The 17,542-nt window shown below is 44.0% G+C and overlaps 1 protein-coding gene across 1 annotated transcript; it reads left to right on the top strand.

Annotated features, from left to right (window-relative positions):
* The first annotated feature begins 15,551 nt into the window (after nucleotides 1-15,551).
* LOC106658057 lies at nucleotides 15,552-16,281 on the top strand. Its single transcript, XM_014379863.2, has 4 exons — nucleotides 15,552-15,671; nucleotides 15,751-15,810; nucleotides 15,904-15,999; nucleotides 16,072-16,281. The coding sequence occupies exons 1-4, from the start codon at nucleotides 15,585-15,587 to the stop codon at nucleotides 16,138-16,140; spliced, it is 312 nt and encodes a 103-aa protein (XP_014235349.1). The 5' UTR covers nucleotides 15,552-15,584; the 3' UTR covers nucleotides 16,141-16,281.
* Nucleotides 16,282-17,542: the final 1,261 nt, after the last annotated feature.

Raw genomic sequence — 17,542 nt, 5'->3', positions numbered from 1 at the left:
TCGCTGCGCAGGAGTTTCGCTTAGCTTTTCAATTCGAGCTAAGCTGATTGGAACGTCGTTACGATTCCAATGAGTTTCGCAGAGGCGCCGACGGTGGGAGAGCGCCAAGGCACAAGCCGCCTCTGTATAGGCACGTATAGGTAAAAACTTTACGCTTCGCAATTCAACTTTGTAATTTTGCGTGTATACCGTCGAATTTTGCCGCACGGTGCACCCTCCTTTCCTCGGCCCTCCCTCCGAAATTCGTTACACGTATTATTCGTTGTAGGTATGTACGTGAAAAAGAGCGAGCAAGAGAGAGAGAGAGAAAGTAAAAGAAAGAGAGAAAGAAAAATTAAGGTAAAAATGCGAAGCAGTGGCGGCGGCGGCGGCCGCGTATCAAAAATATTAATTCCAAAGCAATCACTTTGACTAATGTACTCAGCCGCAATCAGACTAAAAACCCGCGTATTCAGATGTGTGTACGTGTGTACATGCTTGCGCGCCCGCGCGTCCAGCCGGTGTACATATATTTACGTTGATAAAAATAAACGAGAAAAGGAAGATGAGAAAACGAGTAAGTATAAATGGAGATAAAGGAAAAAAGTCAACGTCGCGCACTTTCGCCGTGCATTTACAACAATCTGCACATGAATAACACTCGGCGGCTCTATCGTCCTTTTTCCGATCTATACGCGCGTTACAACCTCACACACTCTCTCTCTCTCTCTCTCTCGCGTTCGATTTCAAGGTCCTTTTGGCCCTCGCGCGCTAATCTGCATCGCGTATTATTGAAAAAAATTCATACGATGTATGCGATCGCACATAGGACACACATGCTAGCGGTCCGGGTCAGAAAATTTATCATCGAGACTCTCGCGCGCGCGCGCGCGCGTATTATTCATTGGAGTTGAAGCGCACACGTCAATGTGGTATACGGGAAAGAGAGACAGAGACAGAAGCATTTGAATATGAAAAGAACGCGAGAGCGAGCGAGCTGCAGAGTGAATGGCTTTATGCTGCTGTTGCTGTGCTAGTGTTTGTGTGTGTGTACAGGGCGCGTGCAGCACTCGAGATCTGTTAGTGTGCTTTATGCATGTTTTTGCGGATGTGCGTGGACGACACAGCAGCGGCGCAGCAGCAGGCTTCGATTATTTAATCGATTCAGAAACTGCTGGCTGCGGCAGCGACGACCACCACGCGGGATACCACCGCCACCGCCACCGTCGTCGTCGTCGTATCGTTTTGTCTAACTTCCTGCGTGCACACGCGGAATCCCAACGGGCTGTCCGCCCCCTCGTGTGTTTCTTTTACGTTGCGCGCGTTTTTTCCTTCAACGCCTTCTCTCTTCCTCTGTCTCTCGAGCTCTCTCTTTGGCCTTTTAACCTTGAGTGTGTATAACCATGGTCTCGGTCTACATAGAGGCTTTTTTTCTCACGATGATGTATGCTCACTATAGTTCAACGACAACCGCGATTTGCCGATTAACTGCAATATTAATTTTCAATTTTACGTACGTAAGAAATCGTGCATGGCGGTAAAGAGCTGATAACACTACCGAGTTGTATGAAAGATTCGACAATCGACATCGGAAACTACTGAACTTCCCATTGTTAATCGGAAATTGTCTCACTCAAAAAATAAAATCCCGGTTTTTCGAAGTGAATATAATTCTTTGTTTAATTCTTCAGCACCGATAGGTTTAACAGCCCATGAAAACATCGAGCTTTTTGCCCTCCTGGAATCCATCCACGCGCACACATAAACAAACTCGAGCGCAATACATCGCGCAGAGTCTCGCTCAAGTAATTGTGCTCCTGGCAGCTCCAACTATTGGAAAAATCTTAACGACTCGTTAACGATTCCCACTCGTAGCGCACCGCACATTTGCTCGTCGGGGTCCTTTGCGTGTTTTTACTGCTGGCTATGCGGTAGAGCTAAACAGCAAGTACAAAGCAATTACATCGGATGTGAAACTTGCGAGCGACAAAAATTCACGATGATTTTTATGCCATGTCCAACAAAGAGATGGATATGGCTACCAAGCTCTTGATACGAAGGACCGTACACGAGGAGTCCTGCATATAAGTTTCTCTTTGCCTTAGATAATCGCAAATTAAATACAGGCCATATTTCTGCGTTAATTATCAGTCATACTTGCTTGGTTGAACTAACTACTGCTTCCGCGCCCCAAGAATAGTTCTCGGCGCTTGATGATCATTGCTTTTTTTTCTCGAAGTGCCTCGACCGAGTTTCACGCCTACATAATGTGGTGAACGATAATGGGCCAAATCGCGATAGATCCGATATGTGGCTTCAATCGTTATTATAAACTTGGAAACTCGAATGCATAGATAGATATGGCTTTAATCATAATAGCTTGAGGCTAATTGGATGGATAATTAAGGGTTCGGGTAATTAGACTACGGGGGGTTGTTGAGAGCACGAGCGCAGCAGCAGCAGCAGCAGTATCAGCAATATGGCAGCTATATCGGAGTGTTACGCTATCAGTGCATGTACGATAATATATAAACGTAAGTGTGTATGTGTAAACGCACGCGATATGGAAAGGTAAGCTCTGTGCGTAGCTCCGTTATTCACTTCGCGATGTATATTATAGAGTCTCGAGACGAGAAACTCATCGATATGGCTTTGGGTAACGGGCAAGTATTTACGAGCTCCAAAGTATAAGCTACAGTCGTGATGACACACAGTTCATCACGAGTTATCGTGCACATATATCACGTACATATTAATGATTCTTTAAATTTATTTCAAACATCATTAAAAAACTACCATTTTTCGACAGAGATAGATTATTAAAAACAATTATTTTTGTCTAAAATACTGGCGAATTTTTTTTTACAATATCGATAGTATTTCTCAACATTTCTTACAATTTTCTTGCAAAAATCTAGGAAAACGAACGAGCAACAGCGAGCGACGCATGCCACAAAGGAAAGGAATAATTGCTCCTATTTAATTCTAAAACATTGACTTTTCTCTATAATACCTCATTGGAACTTTCAACTCGCTCGCCTTAATTCTCTATACGTAATTTCTCAATACATTAAAGTATTGTATTTTTCAATCTTTTTGCATTACTTAGTTAATAGATTTCTTTGCACACTTTTTCACCCAAGAACAGTGTGTATATCATGCACTCGATTCTACTCGACGGGCATGTGTACTTATTCATTAAAATGAAAAATAAAAGAACAGAAATCTGAATATTGGTTTTGTTGCCTGCTCGATCGTCATCGTTGACGACGAGGGTTCTCTCGTCTTTTTCGTCGTGTACACTTGGACGCGTGCGTGTGCCAATTGCAGCGCAAAGACGAAGCGATGTTACTCGTTCTCGCTTCGAGTGCCATTGAGAAGGTGTCACTTCGTAGCATATTCGTTTGCTGCTGCTGTTCGCGAATCGTTGTATAGCATACACACACGAGCACGCGTATACCTTACATACAGAAATACGCAAAATCTGAATAATGATCGGCTCGGTTCACGCCTGACGTTTCTCGACGCGCAATTTTTAATTTTCTCTCTCTCTCTCTCTCTCTTTACTGGTTCGACTTTGAATTCACGATCGTTGCTGCAGTTGTATAGAGACGTAGGCGACTCGAGCTTAATACACACAATGACTGTTGTCGTCGTTGATGTCGTCGACGTCTGCACCGATGTGTCTCGAGTTCGTTATTATATGCAACGCTAACGACAATGTAATACTTCCGACCGAATATAGACGGGTATTATACATTTATGTTTATATGACGCGTGTGAGTAATTGTCGTACTCGTCAAATGACTGGCATTCGTCGCGTGGGGGGTGTATTGTGCGCGACACATATGCAGTCCTTCTCGCGCCGTAAATGTGCACAAATACGAATACGTTCCAATTGAAAGTGACGTAAAGGCCCTTATATTGGCATTTTCAGCGTGTGTGTTTTTGTTTCGCAGTTATCGAGTCGAGCACGCACAGTCGTCGTTGACATCGTCGTCATATTCGCTTGCATGTAAAACAATCGAAGAATCAATCGAGTCGAGCAACCGTAACGTACGTGTACAGTCGAGCGCAACGAAGGGATGTGCTGCTTCTATATACACAGGAGCTGGTAGCGAACGAGATAGATGCTACACGCTGTTAACCAAGTTACAGATTTTCGTAATCAAGCACCTATATTAAGGCAAGCGCGTGCGTCGCGCCTAGAGACATTCAATAAGCCGTCGTTGCGTCTGTGGCAGGTACCGCTGTTTCTATATCGCCGGTTGTTAGCATTGCCAATGTTATTCATATATTCCGACTCGTCTGCGTGGCGTATAGAGAAGAGTACGCGCTCAGACACGCAGCTATACATCGACGGATCGGTAAATGTGTATTACGCGAGAGACGGTACAACGCGTGTATACCTAATGTGTATCGACAAAAGAGCGTATTTACGCGCGATGTGCCCTTGCAGCCTCGAACCGCTATACACTTACGCAGGCGCATGCGAATCGTACCGAATTTTATCGAATCCCTTTACTGCGCCAGTTGCTGAGTATATATAATAGTGGCTCACCTGCCTCGACGAAGCCGAATCTTTCTCCCTTTTGCGATTCTCGATCGAATGTTTGCATATGTATGCGTACGCATCAAGGGCCGTGCGTAATTGATGTAACCGCTTTATACACAGAACTCAGCCGCTTTCGTAATAGAAAAGTTTGAGTGTACTAAATACAGTTTCCTTTTGGGAGTGTCCGATGTGTACAGGACACGAAGCAGCTATACGTGTACATAGGCAAACCCAGCTGTACCTTAAGCAAAGTGCATAAAGCAGTTTGCTTTGGACCATTAAAGAAAAGGATTTCGCCCTCGTTCGCGTGTTCTGCCATGCTCCGTTGTTGACTTCTTCCGAAACGAAGAAGAAACTCTCGGTACGTATACGCGCGCGCATGTGTGTCAGTGTATGCGTGGTTTGTTTTATGACCGAGGCATCTGTTCGACGATCGTCTCGTTCCGATACCACTTTATCTTCGGCATTAGCCGTTTCCTAACTGTTTGCGAAACAACCGCTTGTACATAGATACGTGCGCTCGAGGCGAAAACCACGAGAGAGAGAGAGAGAGCGAGGAAAGCAGGTCTCTCTCTTTTACTTGTTTTTCGATCCCATCTACCTCCCCCGCAGCCTCGTCGGCTAAGCATTCTTGCTTTAACCCAAAGCTTTTCTTAACAGGGATCTTTCTCGAGCTTTTATTTTTATTTTTAGCCGTTGCTGCCGCTAAGATACGAGCTTACGTTCTTCTTTCCACTCGCTTCTCTCTTTTTCTGTCTTTTCTTCCTTTTTTTCCTTCTTCGGTTTCTTCCCTTTTTAGTCCCCCTACCATTTAGTTGGAGTTCGAAAAGTACGCGATGACTGAATCTGGGAGCTTTTCTGGCATTTCGATTCTGTGGTAAAGTTAAAATTTCATTTTTTGTGTGTGGTTTTAAGCGTCAAGTTACTTTTCTAATTTTTTAAAACAATCGAAAAATTAATCGAGTTATCCCAACTTTTAATTTTCTCAATATAATTGTGGATAAACTGACATTTTTATTTATTTTTTTAACAAGCACGTGAAAATACGTAACACGCGATGTAAATTCGAGAGTTCTCGTAACGCCCACGTCGAAGGAAAAAGCACGTAAATGCGAATTTTCCCGTGGGAAAAAGCTCCGGCCGAATCGATGATACATGGCCGTTCTCTCGAGTTTGGTAAACGGCGCGTAACAACTCTCATAACTTAATGATCGCTCGTATATTTTCGACTCGTTTTCTCTCGCAGTATTTTCCTATTTATCGGTCGTCCAGCAGTTATCCTATAACATGCTCCAACTCGCGCTGCTAAATTCGAAGCGAACTCAACTTGGTTTTGAGCGTGCGCGAGGGGCAACTTTTCTCTCTTACTCGCCGTAGACTTCGATCTTCGTGGCTCGGCTAACCCGCTTGTTTTTCCCAATTTGTATTTACGTGCGCGTATACTCGTTCGTTTACAACGTGTAGGAGGGACAGAAAAAAGAGAAGGCATCGTCGGATGAGCGCGCGAGCGAGCCCACTACTCGACACACAAAAGCGACAAAACTTCCCCGTATCGTCGTATCGTATATATTTACGAACAGGGGTACACAATACACGGTGGAGGATTCCATTGTAAAAATGACGAGTGTGTCTTTTTTAGGCCTGGACAGCGTGGAAATTTGTGCCCGCTTGAAAATTGGCTTATCACGTAAGGAGGATCCGCAGGCGCGGCCACACACGATCGCGTTTTTGTGCGCCTGTAATTTGCACAATAAAATCCCACGTACATGTACGCAATACGACTGGCTCACTTTCTCTCGCATAGGTTTCCTGTCGCGAGCAGAGCTCCTGATAATGCCGCGCGCGCTTGCTCGCTCACGAGTACTTTGTTGTTGAATTAATCACGAGGATGCGTACCTATGTATGACTACACGTACGGTATATATACGGCATTAGTAGATGCCACGGCAATAAATAAGCATACTGCGCGACTGTATGTGTAAACGGCTTGCTGATAAACGCGATCCCGAGGCATTGAATACTTAAAAACTGCTGCTCGCTCTTCTTTCTCTAGTGTATCGCGTATAAAAGTATCGCGCTCGACGGACGTCTTTTTTCCATAGCATTGGGGATAAATAATGTGGGTATGCTTGCTCCGTATATCTATAGACGCGTGTAGTTGCCTCGCGTAGTATCGAGCCTCGTGACGTAATAAAAATAACTCGAGCTCTTGGAGTTGCGGAAGAAAAAGTGTTGCGTTCCGAAGGATACGGACGAGAAAACAGCAGCACCGCAGCAATATATCGATTTCGAAATCCATGCGAGGCTGCAGAAGTGTGAGAAGTTGGTCTCTTCTCTCTCTAGTTGTGCGCGAATATCGTCATGGTTATGTGTGTATGTTTGTCTGCATTATGCAGAGAAGATAATGCTCTCAGATACTTTGTCTATACCGCTGCGGCGCAAATCCGCATACCCCCGCGCAATGCTGCCACGATCGTTCCGTTTCTCCTGCTGCTTCTCTTTCTCTCTCTATCTTTTTCGTTAATGCTGCCTTTGCTACTGCTTCTTCTTGAAATGTACACGTTTTACTTGAACTTCTCCATTCACGGATACATATCATCTATATAACTTATTCTCTTTGCGCAGGCAGGGGCAAGTGAAATTTTTTGCATCTTCGCAGTCGAAGATGCTCCCAAAGACAATCGTCGATTTTCCCTGAATACATTATGCATATTCTCGAAGTAGCTACTTTTTATAATCAGTTTTCTTACCTCTTTTCCAATGTCAGGCTTTTAAATTTGTACGTATGAGTATATTATGCAATGTTTTTTTTCTGTAGGATAGAATTCTGAGGCCAAATACGTGCATGTTAATTATTTCACTCCTTAACTCTGGAACAAATTCTAAAAATTATGTGGATAGTTTTTGACATAAGAAAAATTTTTCTCTACTTGAGCTGTAAGAAAAATGAATGTGTGACTTGAACAGTTCGATTTTCACGTTAATCATAATTTTTTCTGTTCATTTTCTCTTCGTTCATACGCAATTATCTCGATTTATACTTGAGATTTGGGGCCCCGGCCGATTTTAGATTGAATCGTGCGAATTTATTATTAAAAAGTAAGTTTTTTTGCCTTCGCGATAAACACAATTTTTTCTTGAACTTAAAACAACAATCAGTATCGGCTCGTAGTATTCAAGAATAATACCCTCATCATTTGTGGGACGAGCAGCGCGTAGGATCATCGTCCTTTGACTCTTGCTTACACTACATAAGGAGTATAACGTCGCGGGGGCATCGGGCTCGTACCTCCCTTCTCTATTACTGCCTACGTGTGCATATACGTTTCCATACTCTTATAATTTACTGATAAAACTTTTCGGGGAAGCTGCACTGTTCACCGCCGATGCAGCAGTAGCAGCAGCAGAGGTACCGATGGAAATTTTCATATATTGAGATTTCCTCGGTACATTCAATTAGAAAGTTTCTCCGCTCGCGGCAATGCTCCTCCCCTGCTTCATACTCTTGGAGCGAGTAATGTATTGTAGCTCCTTGAACTTACGCGCGCTCGAAAATATGTCGCAGTAAGGAGAAAGAGGGGGAAAAGAGAAAGAGAAATGATGATGATCATCCCTTATATATGAATATGGCTATGTGCGCTCGATAAGATGTATACGTAATCTCTTGCTGTACGCGAAAAGAACACATCGCCGCAGCTCGGTCTGTAATGCTTGCCAGACAGAACGCGATGTGCGCTTCTCGATACGACGATCAGCGGTGCGCCGTTATTTTTTTTCTTTTTGCCCTGGGAGATTCGAGCATCGAGTCTCGATGTCTTAATTTGGTCTTCGATGCATGTATGGCTTTGTAGACGTCATGGCACGTTGGTTCGTCGAGTGCCGAAGCCAAAGGCCTCGACGCACATACACACGACGACGAGGACGATGTGCTCGAACGAGAGTGGGGATTTGCTCCTTTTTGTGAAAACACGAGAGTTACTGCCGCCTGACACAGCCTCGTTACGTACTTCGACGTTAATATAAGTATACCTACATGCTGCGCACACGTAGATATCTCGGGGTGAGGCTCGTGTGTGTATGCGTACACTTGCTGCCGCCGCTGGTGAAGCATCTTAACCTCTTGAATTCGCTACCGCCTCTCGCTCTCTGCTTGTTGCCTTATTGAATATGCCACAAGTGGAAAATCAGTCCCCTGAAAGACGCGTCGTCTTCCGTCGAGCTATTGATGTCTCGACGTATACAGCTCGAATCTGTATGTATAAAGTCTCTCCTTACCTACAAAGAAGAAGAAGGAGAAGTATACGGCGGTGGCGGCGCGGCAGCAACCCTTGATTCGAGTTATCGCATTCAATACGATTTCCCACTGATCAAAATCTGATTCCCGGCTTGCTCTTCCGTACACGCACGTACACGCCACTGCTTGTAGCATAGCTATTGAGTTGTATGCCTTCGAAACCGGCATTGCTACTACTTCTGCTGTTTATGCGCATACATACTCGTATACCCGAGAATTTTCAAGCAGGAAGAGCACAAATTGACGTGTCTGATGTTACACGCGAGCTTCGCCTCTTTTTTTCTCCTGCGTATTTTCTCTCTTGTGCTCCTCGAGCGATACGTTGTCTTTTTAAACTTTGGCTCGTTGACTCGACTGTACTGCGCGCACCGGGTGATCTTTTCGCTGTCGTATACGCTTGCAAAGAAACGATTTCCTCATCGGGAGCTACTTATTTCAATTTCGTACTTTTCCTCGTTGTTTTTCCTCGACGGTCGTATTGTATATATCGCAGACGTAACATCGATTGGTACAAATTGCCCGATATGCGACGTGCAAATTGAAGAAAAAAATACAGAGTTGCGCATTTCCCTCGACACGTATACGTCACACATAGCTGTTTTTTTTCATTTTGCAGAATCATATAGAGGAGCGCGCGCTAGAGACAAGATAAGACGTCTCGTGTTTTGATACCTTCGCACCATGCATCATACGCCGCGTTCGCGTGTCACTTTCCATCGACGATATTACAAACTGCGTACGTACGTATGTACTTTTGCGTGTATATAAATTCAAAATAGCAAAAAGGGCAAAGGGCACACATTGTATGCGGCCTCCCGCTAAGAATAATAATGCTTCGTCGCTGTTGGCGCTCGAATACTGCCTGTGTTAGGAAGCTACGCGATAAGATTAGAAAGGGAGTTCGATCGTTTGTCAAATAGACACCATCTTGCGTAAATTGCCATCTTCCTTTTACGCTCGTGTAGCTCGTGTTTTGAGAATAGCTCCTAGCTCTTTCTCTCTCGTCTCTGGAAATTGCCTTTATCGCCGATTGGCCTCTATTCAAATGGAGCAAATCAAACGACTATGCACGCACGCGCGATTGCCACCCTTATTGAGGTCGATTTTTCTTCTTTTTTGTGTCGCAGGGTCGCGACTCGATTCGACAATTGTTTCGACAAGCAGCGTAGCGCATATTGAACAGATGAAAAGAAAACACTTTGTGGTACGATTCGAAAGATGCGCAGGTTTAATTAAGTTGCATTTGATTTTTGCATCTGTGGATTACGAAGATCGTTAGTCTTATCCTTGAGACTTTGCGGTGCGTACATGTACGACTCGATTTTTTTTCTCGTCTTCATTCTTTTGACTGTCGCCGCCACCGCCGTCGCCGCCACTGCATGGCGTGCCAGAAAGCGAAGCGCGCGTTTGATCGTCAAGAGAGAGAAAGAAGAGAGAAGTGAATAATATTAATTAAATGCTCTTTTGCGGTGACACTCGAGAGCTCGAGGTCTTTCACCACTTGTAGAACCCAATCCCACCATAATAAACTCGAGCTTGCACAGAATCTTTACTCCTGCGATTATCATTTTTGGCCAAAGCAGTTTACCACGAAATTTTTAAACTTCTTTCCGTTAGTATTCAAATTTCCGATATGAATTTTTATCGAATTAAAAGGCACGTGGATCGATAACCAAGTCAGATATCGATCTTCCATGTACATTGCAAGGGGATGTAAAAGCACAGGTGAACAGTGATAATGGTTACGAGAAGTGCAAAAACGAAAGAGTAAGTGAAAAAGTCGAAAAAGTACAAGTGGAGCTTTCGACTACAATAGGGCCCCTGGTAAAAGGAGCATAAAGACTGAAAAAAGGAGAGTATTACACATGGTACAGCAGCACGAGAGCGAGTTAGATGTATAAAGAGTACATTTACGAAAGGGAAACACTAGTAGGTATTAATATTTAGCATCCCCGAAGATATGGCAAGGAGCACATTGCTAGTTGCGCCGCGCGCGCTATTTCCATTTGCCACCCCTGCTAGCAGCTTTTCTTTGGCTATGTTCAGCGCATACGGTTTCTTCTCTCTTTCTCTCTTTACCGTAAAGCATGCAAATAATCTAGCCAATATTTTTAAAAAATACCGCACACGCGTACGGGAGTTTTTTTCTGCATAAAACACGAGCCTCCACCTCTCTTGCTTTACGAAAAACGCAACGGCAGCCGCAGAATGGAATACACGTGCGTATATATGCGGGCGTATAGGTGCACGCTTATTTCGCGAGTTTTATCTCTTATCGCTGATACGATATGCGACGACTTTTGCGGCGCTTGAATATTTCAAAGTCAACTCTCGAATGCTCGATTTGGTATGTGCGTAATACGCGTCGACTTTATATGTAATGGAAGTACACGTTCAAGACGCGCACAGTGCGCGCACAGATGCATGCAGGAGTAGTCTCGCGCGCGCGAGCACATATTGCGCAGGCCAAGAGGCCTGTAATTCAAGGCTCTTAAGCAATTCTAGTATTAGCATCGATGCTCCGCTCACGGGGAGAGGCTAAAAGAATACTTGATGCGCTTCGCGTGTATACGCGAGCGTATTACTTTGATCAGAAGAAGAGGAAAATATACTCGTTGCGCAAAGTGTCATTGAAATTGAAGTCAAAGCGCATTACCTGTTGTCGCAGCAATTAAAAATAATTCCGAGAGTGGGAATATTAATGTGGCAGCTCTCTTCTTCCTCGACGTCATGCCCGATTATCGAATGTCGAGCTGGAGCGTAAAAATCGAGCAATGTCGGCAGCTATTTCATCCCACGCCGTCGAATGACAGGAAAATTGTAATTTCTAGAAACAAATTGAATATAAGCAACGGCGCGCTCGCACGGCTCGCGTATAATTCAGAGCATGCTTCGAACTGCAGCGCTCTATGTATAATATATACAATGTACGTAGGCCAGAAGGGTAAGGGAGCAATATAATACAGATCATGACAAGTAGTTGAGAGAAAGGAAATATGGAGACGAGTTTTCAAACGACGAGCGCGAGAGCCCGAGCGAACGAATGAGACGAAAAAAAAGAGAAGAAGAAGAAGCAGAAGAAGAAGTAGCGGAGGATGAAAAGACTGCAATAGCAGTAGCATCAGGAGGAGATAAAAGGGCGAGAGGAGGGTGAGAATAGCAGAGGAAGAAATTCGTTGTTAGCAGCGTAGACGCGAAGATGTAGCCATGCGAAAAACAGCAATCTTTGCCCTTCGCGCCCTCCCCCACGCTGCCTAACCCATCCACTCACGTACATATAGCGCAGCTCTAGAGCAGAAGTCTCTATCAGTATAGTCTCTCTCGAGTTGCACTGCAATCTCTTTAATAAATGTAGCATACACGCGAAGCTCATATATACGTTCCATCGAATTGCATCGCGATGCAGCGACTGCTGCTGCTGCTGCTGTGCACGCAGCCGTAATAGCTTCCGTACTCGCGCTCGAACATCGGGTTTTAAAAGAGACTTTTCCTGTTTCTTCTGCTGCTACTGCTACCACTACCACTGCTCGTCGGTCCTATGTAGAAAATACAATAGACTGCAATGAAGAATGACATTTGGCCTGTGCACAATGTATAATTTCGTTTGACATCATAATCCGATTCTCGTGTATATACGCCGTAGCAGCACGAAGTCGTACGCCGACGTCGTCGCAGTCCGCGAGTAATTTCACCCAGCCAATATTCCTTTTTTCAAATAATTGCGCTGCCGCTGCAGTCGCGTATTTCTCTAGCGCTGCATTGTCATCAGTCGAATATATATACGCGCTGCCGTTTGTGGCTTTGCGACAGCGGGCCGGGCTTATTTTTCTCCAGACTCGAGTACCTACCCTTCGAAGATAATTTAAATCTCTTCAGTTTGCTGAATGCAGAGCGCGAAGCGTAATCCTCCTCCTCCCTGATTTCGTGCATTTCCTGCGGACCAGCGGCTCTCGCAATGCTGCCACGTTGATGCGTATGCAGCGGGTTCCGGAGCTAGTGTGCGAGACGAATAAAATACTTTGCTGAATTTTCCCCGGTGAAATTGATTCTGCGAACGTATACCGCGAGAAAGAAACTGTCAAATAGGTATTCGCAATATGTCTGGACATTGGTCAAGTAGATTTTGAGTGTCTCCACACGCTTACTCGTGATTCAAAGTACGAATAAACTCGACAGACGCTGTCCTGGAGAAGTTTAACGTCTTAGGAATGCGTCCGATTTCCTTCTCCCAGTCTCTCTCTTTCTAACGCTCCGTAGGGAAAACAGATTTCGATTGTGAATGACAAGCCGAGGAAGGCGATCGAGCTTACCTTGCCGTGTATATATATCGCTGAGAATGCGAAGCATCCGCCGTTACGCAAATACTGCCTGATCCCAGTCGTTGTCTTCTTGCAGCACTGGGATCGAATAAGAAGATCCCTCGGAGAATCTGATGCTAGCGTGCAGATATACACATGCCTTGCTCTCGCTCGAGCGAGGATCTCCACATTGAAATTCGTTTCGTCGACAAGCGAATAACAAATGACGACTGCTAGTATTTATCTGTACTTTCTCTCTTGGTTATTTCAGGGGAGGAGAATAAGAGAGGTAGGTTTCGAGGATACGTATACACGTTTTCGTTTCGATTAGAAAATTTTATGTGGCTACACTTTTTGAGAATTTTGTCAGAAAAAATGTCATCTAATGCCGATGAAAATGTAAATTGATGATTGCATGAAAAAAGTATAGAACATGCAAATGAAGCACCCGGAAAATTTAACGAAGCAGGCGAGGCATTGGCCCTGGGAGCTGCTGCCTCGACTGTGCTTGAAAGTTGTTTTAAAGCCGGAATTTCTCCCTTATTTACAGGTCGCGACCTTCGCGTGTACGTGTATATACACAGCTACGAACTGAAGGTATACATAGAAGCTACTCGTAGAGGAAAGGGCAACGGTGGAACGAATGACGAGAAGAGGACAAGCAGCGTCTTCAGAAAGGGGTGAGGGTTCTCTCGCTCGCGGAAAGCTGTGTAGTCTCTTAAGTTTATTTGTAATCAACGATCTTGCGAGTCAACGGCTGAATACAGCACCGGTGCTCACTGGTATACACGCGTCTATTGTCTATACAGGTTTACGCGCTTGCGATAGCAATATCAGGCAGATTGCAGCGAGCGAACGTATATCTGTCAGAATCTCTCAGCGATCTGTTATGATAGACGTTCGCAAAACGTCAGCCGGTAGAACAAACAGCATTAGTTGATTCGATGCCATCTGCTTCTGCCGCTGCTACTGTTCCTGATGCTTCTATTGATATTACAGATAAATTGTATGCTTAAGCTAGCGCCAAAAGTATCGAGAGGGCATAAATTAATTAGGCAAATCCCATTAATTACGAGAGGGAACGAGAGCACGAGCGGCACAGACTGCTTTGAAGTGACCATTGCCGCTTGGACTTGCGAACGCCCCAGCTAGCTTCTTAAGGTCGTAGTACTTCGCAGCCACTCGAAGCTTTCGCTCGTAGGCGATACGCCGTAAATCTTCCAACTAACCCAAGAGAGTCCAGGGAGAGAGAGAGAGAGGTCGTAAAACGATCCGCATAGTCCTTATCCTACGTTTCGTCTTTCCCCGGGGGTAATTACGAATCCTTTACTTTCGCTCGTGCAATCCACCCGCACTCCTTCCCCTCATTGAATCGATCCTCGTACTGCACACTGTACTGACCACCCCCAGCCCCTAGAACCAAGACGACGAATGGAACCTTACAACTTCCTTCGTGTATCTCGACGACGACGACTTTGTGATTTGTATCTGCTCTCTGCGATCGACGTGCACCTTCTCGAAGAAACTATATACCGAGGAATAATTTCAAGACAAGAAGTATATTGTGTGGGTGTCAGCTTACTCGTGAATTTAGAACGAGCGATGTTTTGATTTTCCACGAGAGCGTCTTAGAGCTGCTTGCGAGCGTGTATATACGTACTTTTACGCAAAGCTCGTAGACGCGCACGCTTATATACATAGTTTTCAAGGAGGTATTTAAGACGAAGTATGTATGTGTGTGAGTGTGTGCGTGTCGGTATATCTTGAGCTCCGGCTTGCATCCTCTGATTTTCAATTCAATACGGGCTTATTGTTCGCATCTTATCATAATATCTCATAATTAATATCCGTGGCATTGTAATATGGATGGATAGGCAGACTTCGCCACCAGTGCCAACTGATAGCAAAAGCTCTGAGCTGCGGAGATAGAGAGAGACTCGATCTTCTGCGTCTGACGCTGCCGTGTTCTGCTTTGCTTGTATGGATGTAAGTGTATGTATAGAGAGAATTTGTACCTACAACACCGAGTAGCTTTCCTTCAAACGCACTTCAACCTAGACGTGTGCTTGATTTTCAATGCTGTAATTTGATCAGTTCCGACAACTCATTGTGCAAGATTTTAATGTTTCAATTGTTATTTATGGGACTTTCAATTGTAAGACACAATCCAGCATTTTACGTAATCCATTGTTTTTAAATTTATTTTTTATTTCCGTCTTAACCCTGATTTTATTTTTGCAGGTGCATCTTTGCAACTAAACGCTATCTCGAGTTATCAAAATAAGGAAAATGACTGTTGATTTGAAACCGAATTATCCGTTGCGTAAATGCTAATAATTATATGAGCGCGCACCAATTTACGGAGAAATGCACTTGTGCAACAAGATTCCACTAAGCATTGCTCAGTCTTTCTTGAATACTTCGATAGTGCTGATGTAAGATATTTTTCATTGACAAAATGAATTTCCATTGTATTCCTACTGTTTTATTATTGACTCTTATATTAGTGAGTTCGATTGATAATTCGTTGCAACAGGATTTATCGGTAGAGTGTTTATTATTTCATATTTATAAGCAAATGATAGAAAAGTGGTGTTTTAATTTTAAAAATATTTGTGCAATAGGCTTTTCATGAGGAATTCGCTGAACGTCGAGATGAAAATATTCGACAGCTTATAGAAAAGGTAGGAACATGAGACAATTCGCGAAGATTCTTTTCTGTTTCATTACGAAAAAAACATTATTTTCTATTACTTCTGCTATTATTACTTCTGCAGGAAAAATTAACTTGCGATAATGTCGAGGCTTTTTGTTACCAAGGACATACTGAAGCCGAACTTGAATCCGAAAAAGTTGCAAGACTGATTTGCACGGTAATATTTTAAAATTACAATTATAAATAGGTTATGATTTTTTTTAACACGTGTCAAATCTTTAAATTACAGGGAGTTCTAAAGACGTACGTGTGTCCAGAAGTAGCTAAAGCTATAGAGAACGCGGAGAAAAAAATATAAGTTCCATTAATAACTTATTATTAACGATTAAATAAATCAATAACTGTGTAATTAGTGCCGTTAGTCAAGTAAACGTTACAACATTGAGCGTAATGTCATTTTCACAAGTGTACCTCATACTTTTGTATCATTAAAAAATTTGCCACGATGATAATTCAGCTTGTTTTCGCAACTTTCAAGTTGTAAATAACAAGTCGCTCGATAAATTAAAATTTGCATCAATAATAACTCTCGAATTATTTGTCTGAAGCACATAAAAAAGTTTTGTGATTGCTACATATATATGTACACAAGAAGCTGATGGATGACAATTATCGTGCAGCAATATGAAATGCGCTGTTATCTGCTTATAGGAGTATATCATCTAAATGTCCCTACTTTCCGAGAATCCGTGGCATAAAAGTTTAAGTGTAGATTTCATACAAAAATAGCCTCGGCTACAACGTCTTATATCTATATATTTATATACGTGTGTTATATGTGCTACGACTGTTGAAGAGGTGAAGTCACGGCGCGGCGCAGTATCGCGCGCGATCGAAAGGAGCGAAGAAATATATAGTGAGAACATCAAACATCTACACGCACGCAGATACGCAGCACATATACGCGGAAGAGCTTCAATAAAATCAGTTTTATGGTGGCATAAAACGCGCGGAATCATAAAAATGGCCCAAAAATCTCCGTGGATGCGCGAGCAGTGCTTATGTGTGTGTGTGTGTGTGTGTGTGTGTGTGTGCGTACGTATATCGCGCACGGCGCGCTGAGCTTAAAATTCCGATGAGAGAAAAGAGATAAAGCTGCGATGCGCGGCGCGGCTTCTTCGGAAAAACAAATCGCTTCGTTGGACTCGTTACGCGGACGACGTATATTCGATAAATCAGCTGTGCAGCACTGCTCTATATCGCATACACACGAGCGATGCAATACGTAGGCGGTGCCGCTGGCCAATAAAACCCCGAAGAGCTGCACTATGTGCTTGACGTGCGGAAACGGACTCGAACTGCGGAACACGAGCCAAAGTGAAAGTATCGGCCATCTCTCATTGGCGCTGCCGCTGCTGCCGTCGCGGCCAAAAGGTGTTTTCAGTCCCGAGCGTAGCCGGAATAGAAACGAACGACCTTCGCGCGCTCGCGAGGGGAATCGCAGGGCTCTGTGTATACGTCGTAAGGTAGGTGGAGGCAGCAGCAGCAGCAGCAGCAGCAGAAGCGGCGGTGGCTGATAAGGCGAATCAAACCGTAAATAACTGCAGAAACTGGCGGAAGGTGCAGAGTTCGCGAGAGAGAGACAGGAACAAAACTCAAGCCTTGCGAGTTTTATAGTTGAATTGCATGACTCTGAAATTTACATACACATTTCATAGGCGCGCGCACACCAGTACAGACCGAGCAGCTAGAGCTCTTTC

Source organism: Trichogramma pretiosum, unplaced genomic scaffold, assembly GCF_000599845.2.
Source record: "Trichogramma pretiosum strain Unisexual culture from Peru unplaced genomic scaffold, Tpre_2.0 scaffold6, whole genome shotgun sequence".
NCBI classification, from domain to species: Eukaryota; Metazoa; Arthropoda; class Insecta; order Hymenoptera; family Trichogrammatidae; genus Trichogramma; species Trichogramma pretiosum.
Note: the sequence above shows the minus strand (reverse complement) of the source record. Positions and strands in the feature narration are given on the sequence as shown.

Coding starts and splice junctions, on each gene's coding strand:
- LOC106658057 (XM_014379863.2), top strand. CDS start 15,585: ATGAATTTCCATTGTATTCCTACTGTTTTATTATTGACTCTTATATTA. Junction 15,672..15,750: donor CGTTGCAACAGGATTTATCG/GTAGAGTGTTTA, acceptor TTTGTGCAATAG/GCTTTTCATGAGGAATTCGC. Junction 16,000..16,071: donor TTGCAAGACTGATTTGCACG/GTAATATTTTAA, acceptor TTTAAATTACAG/GGAGTTCTAAAGACGTACGT.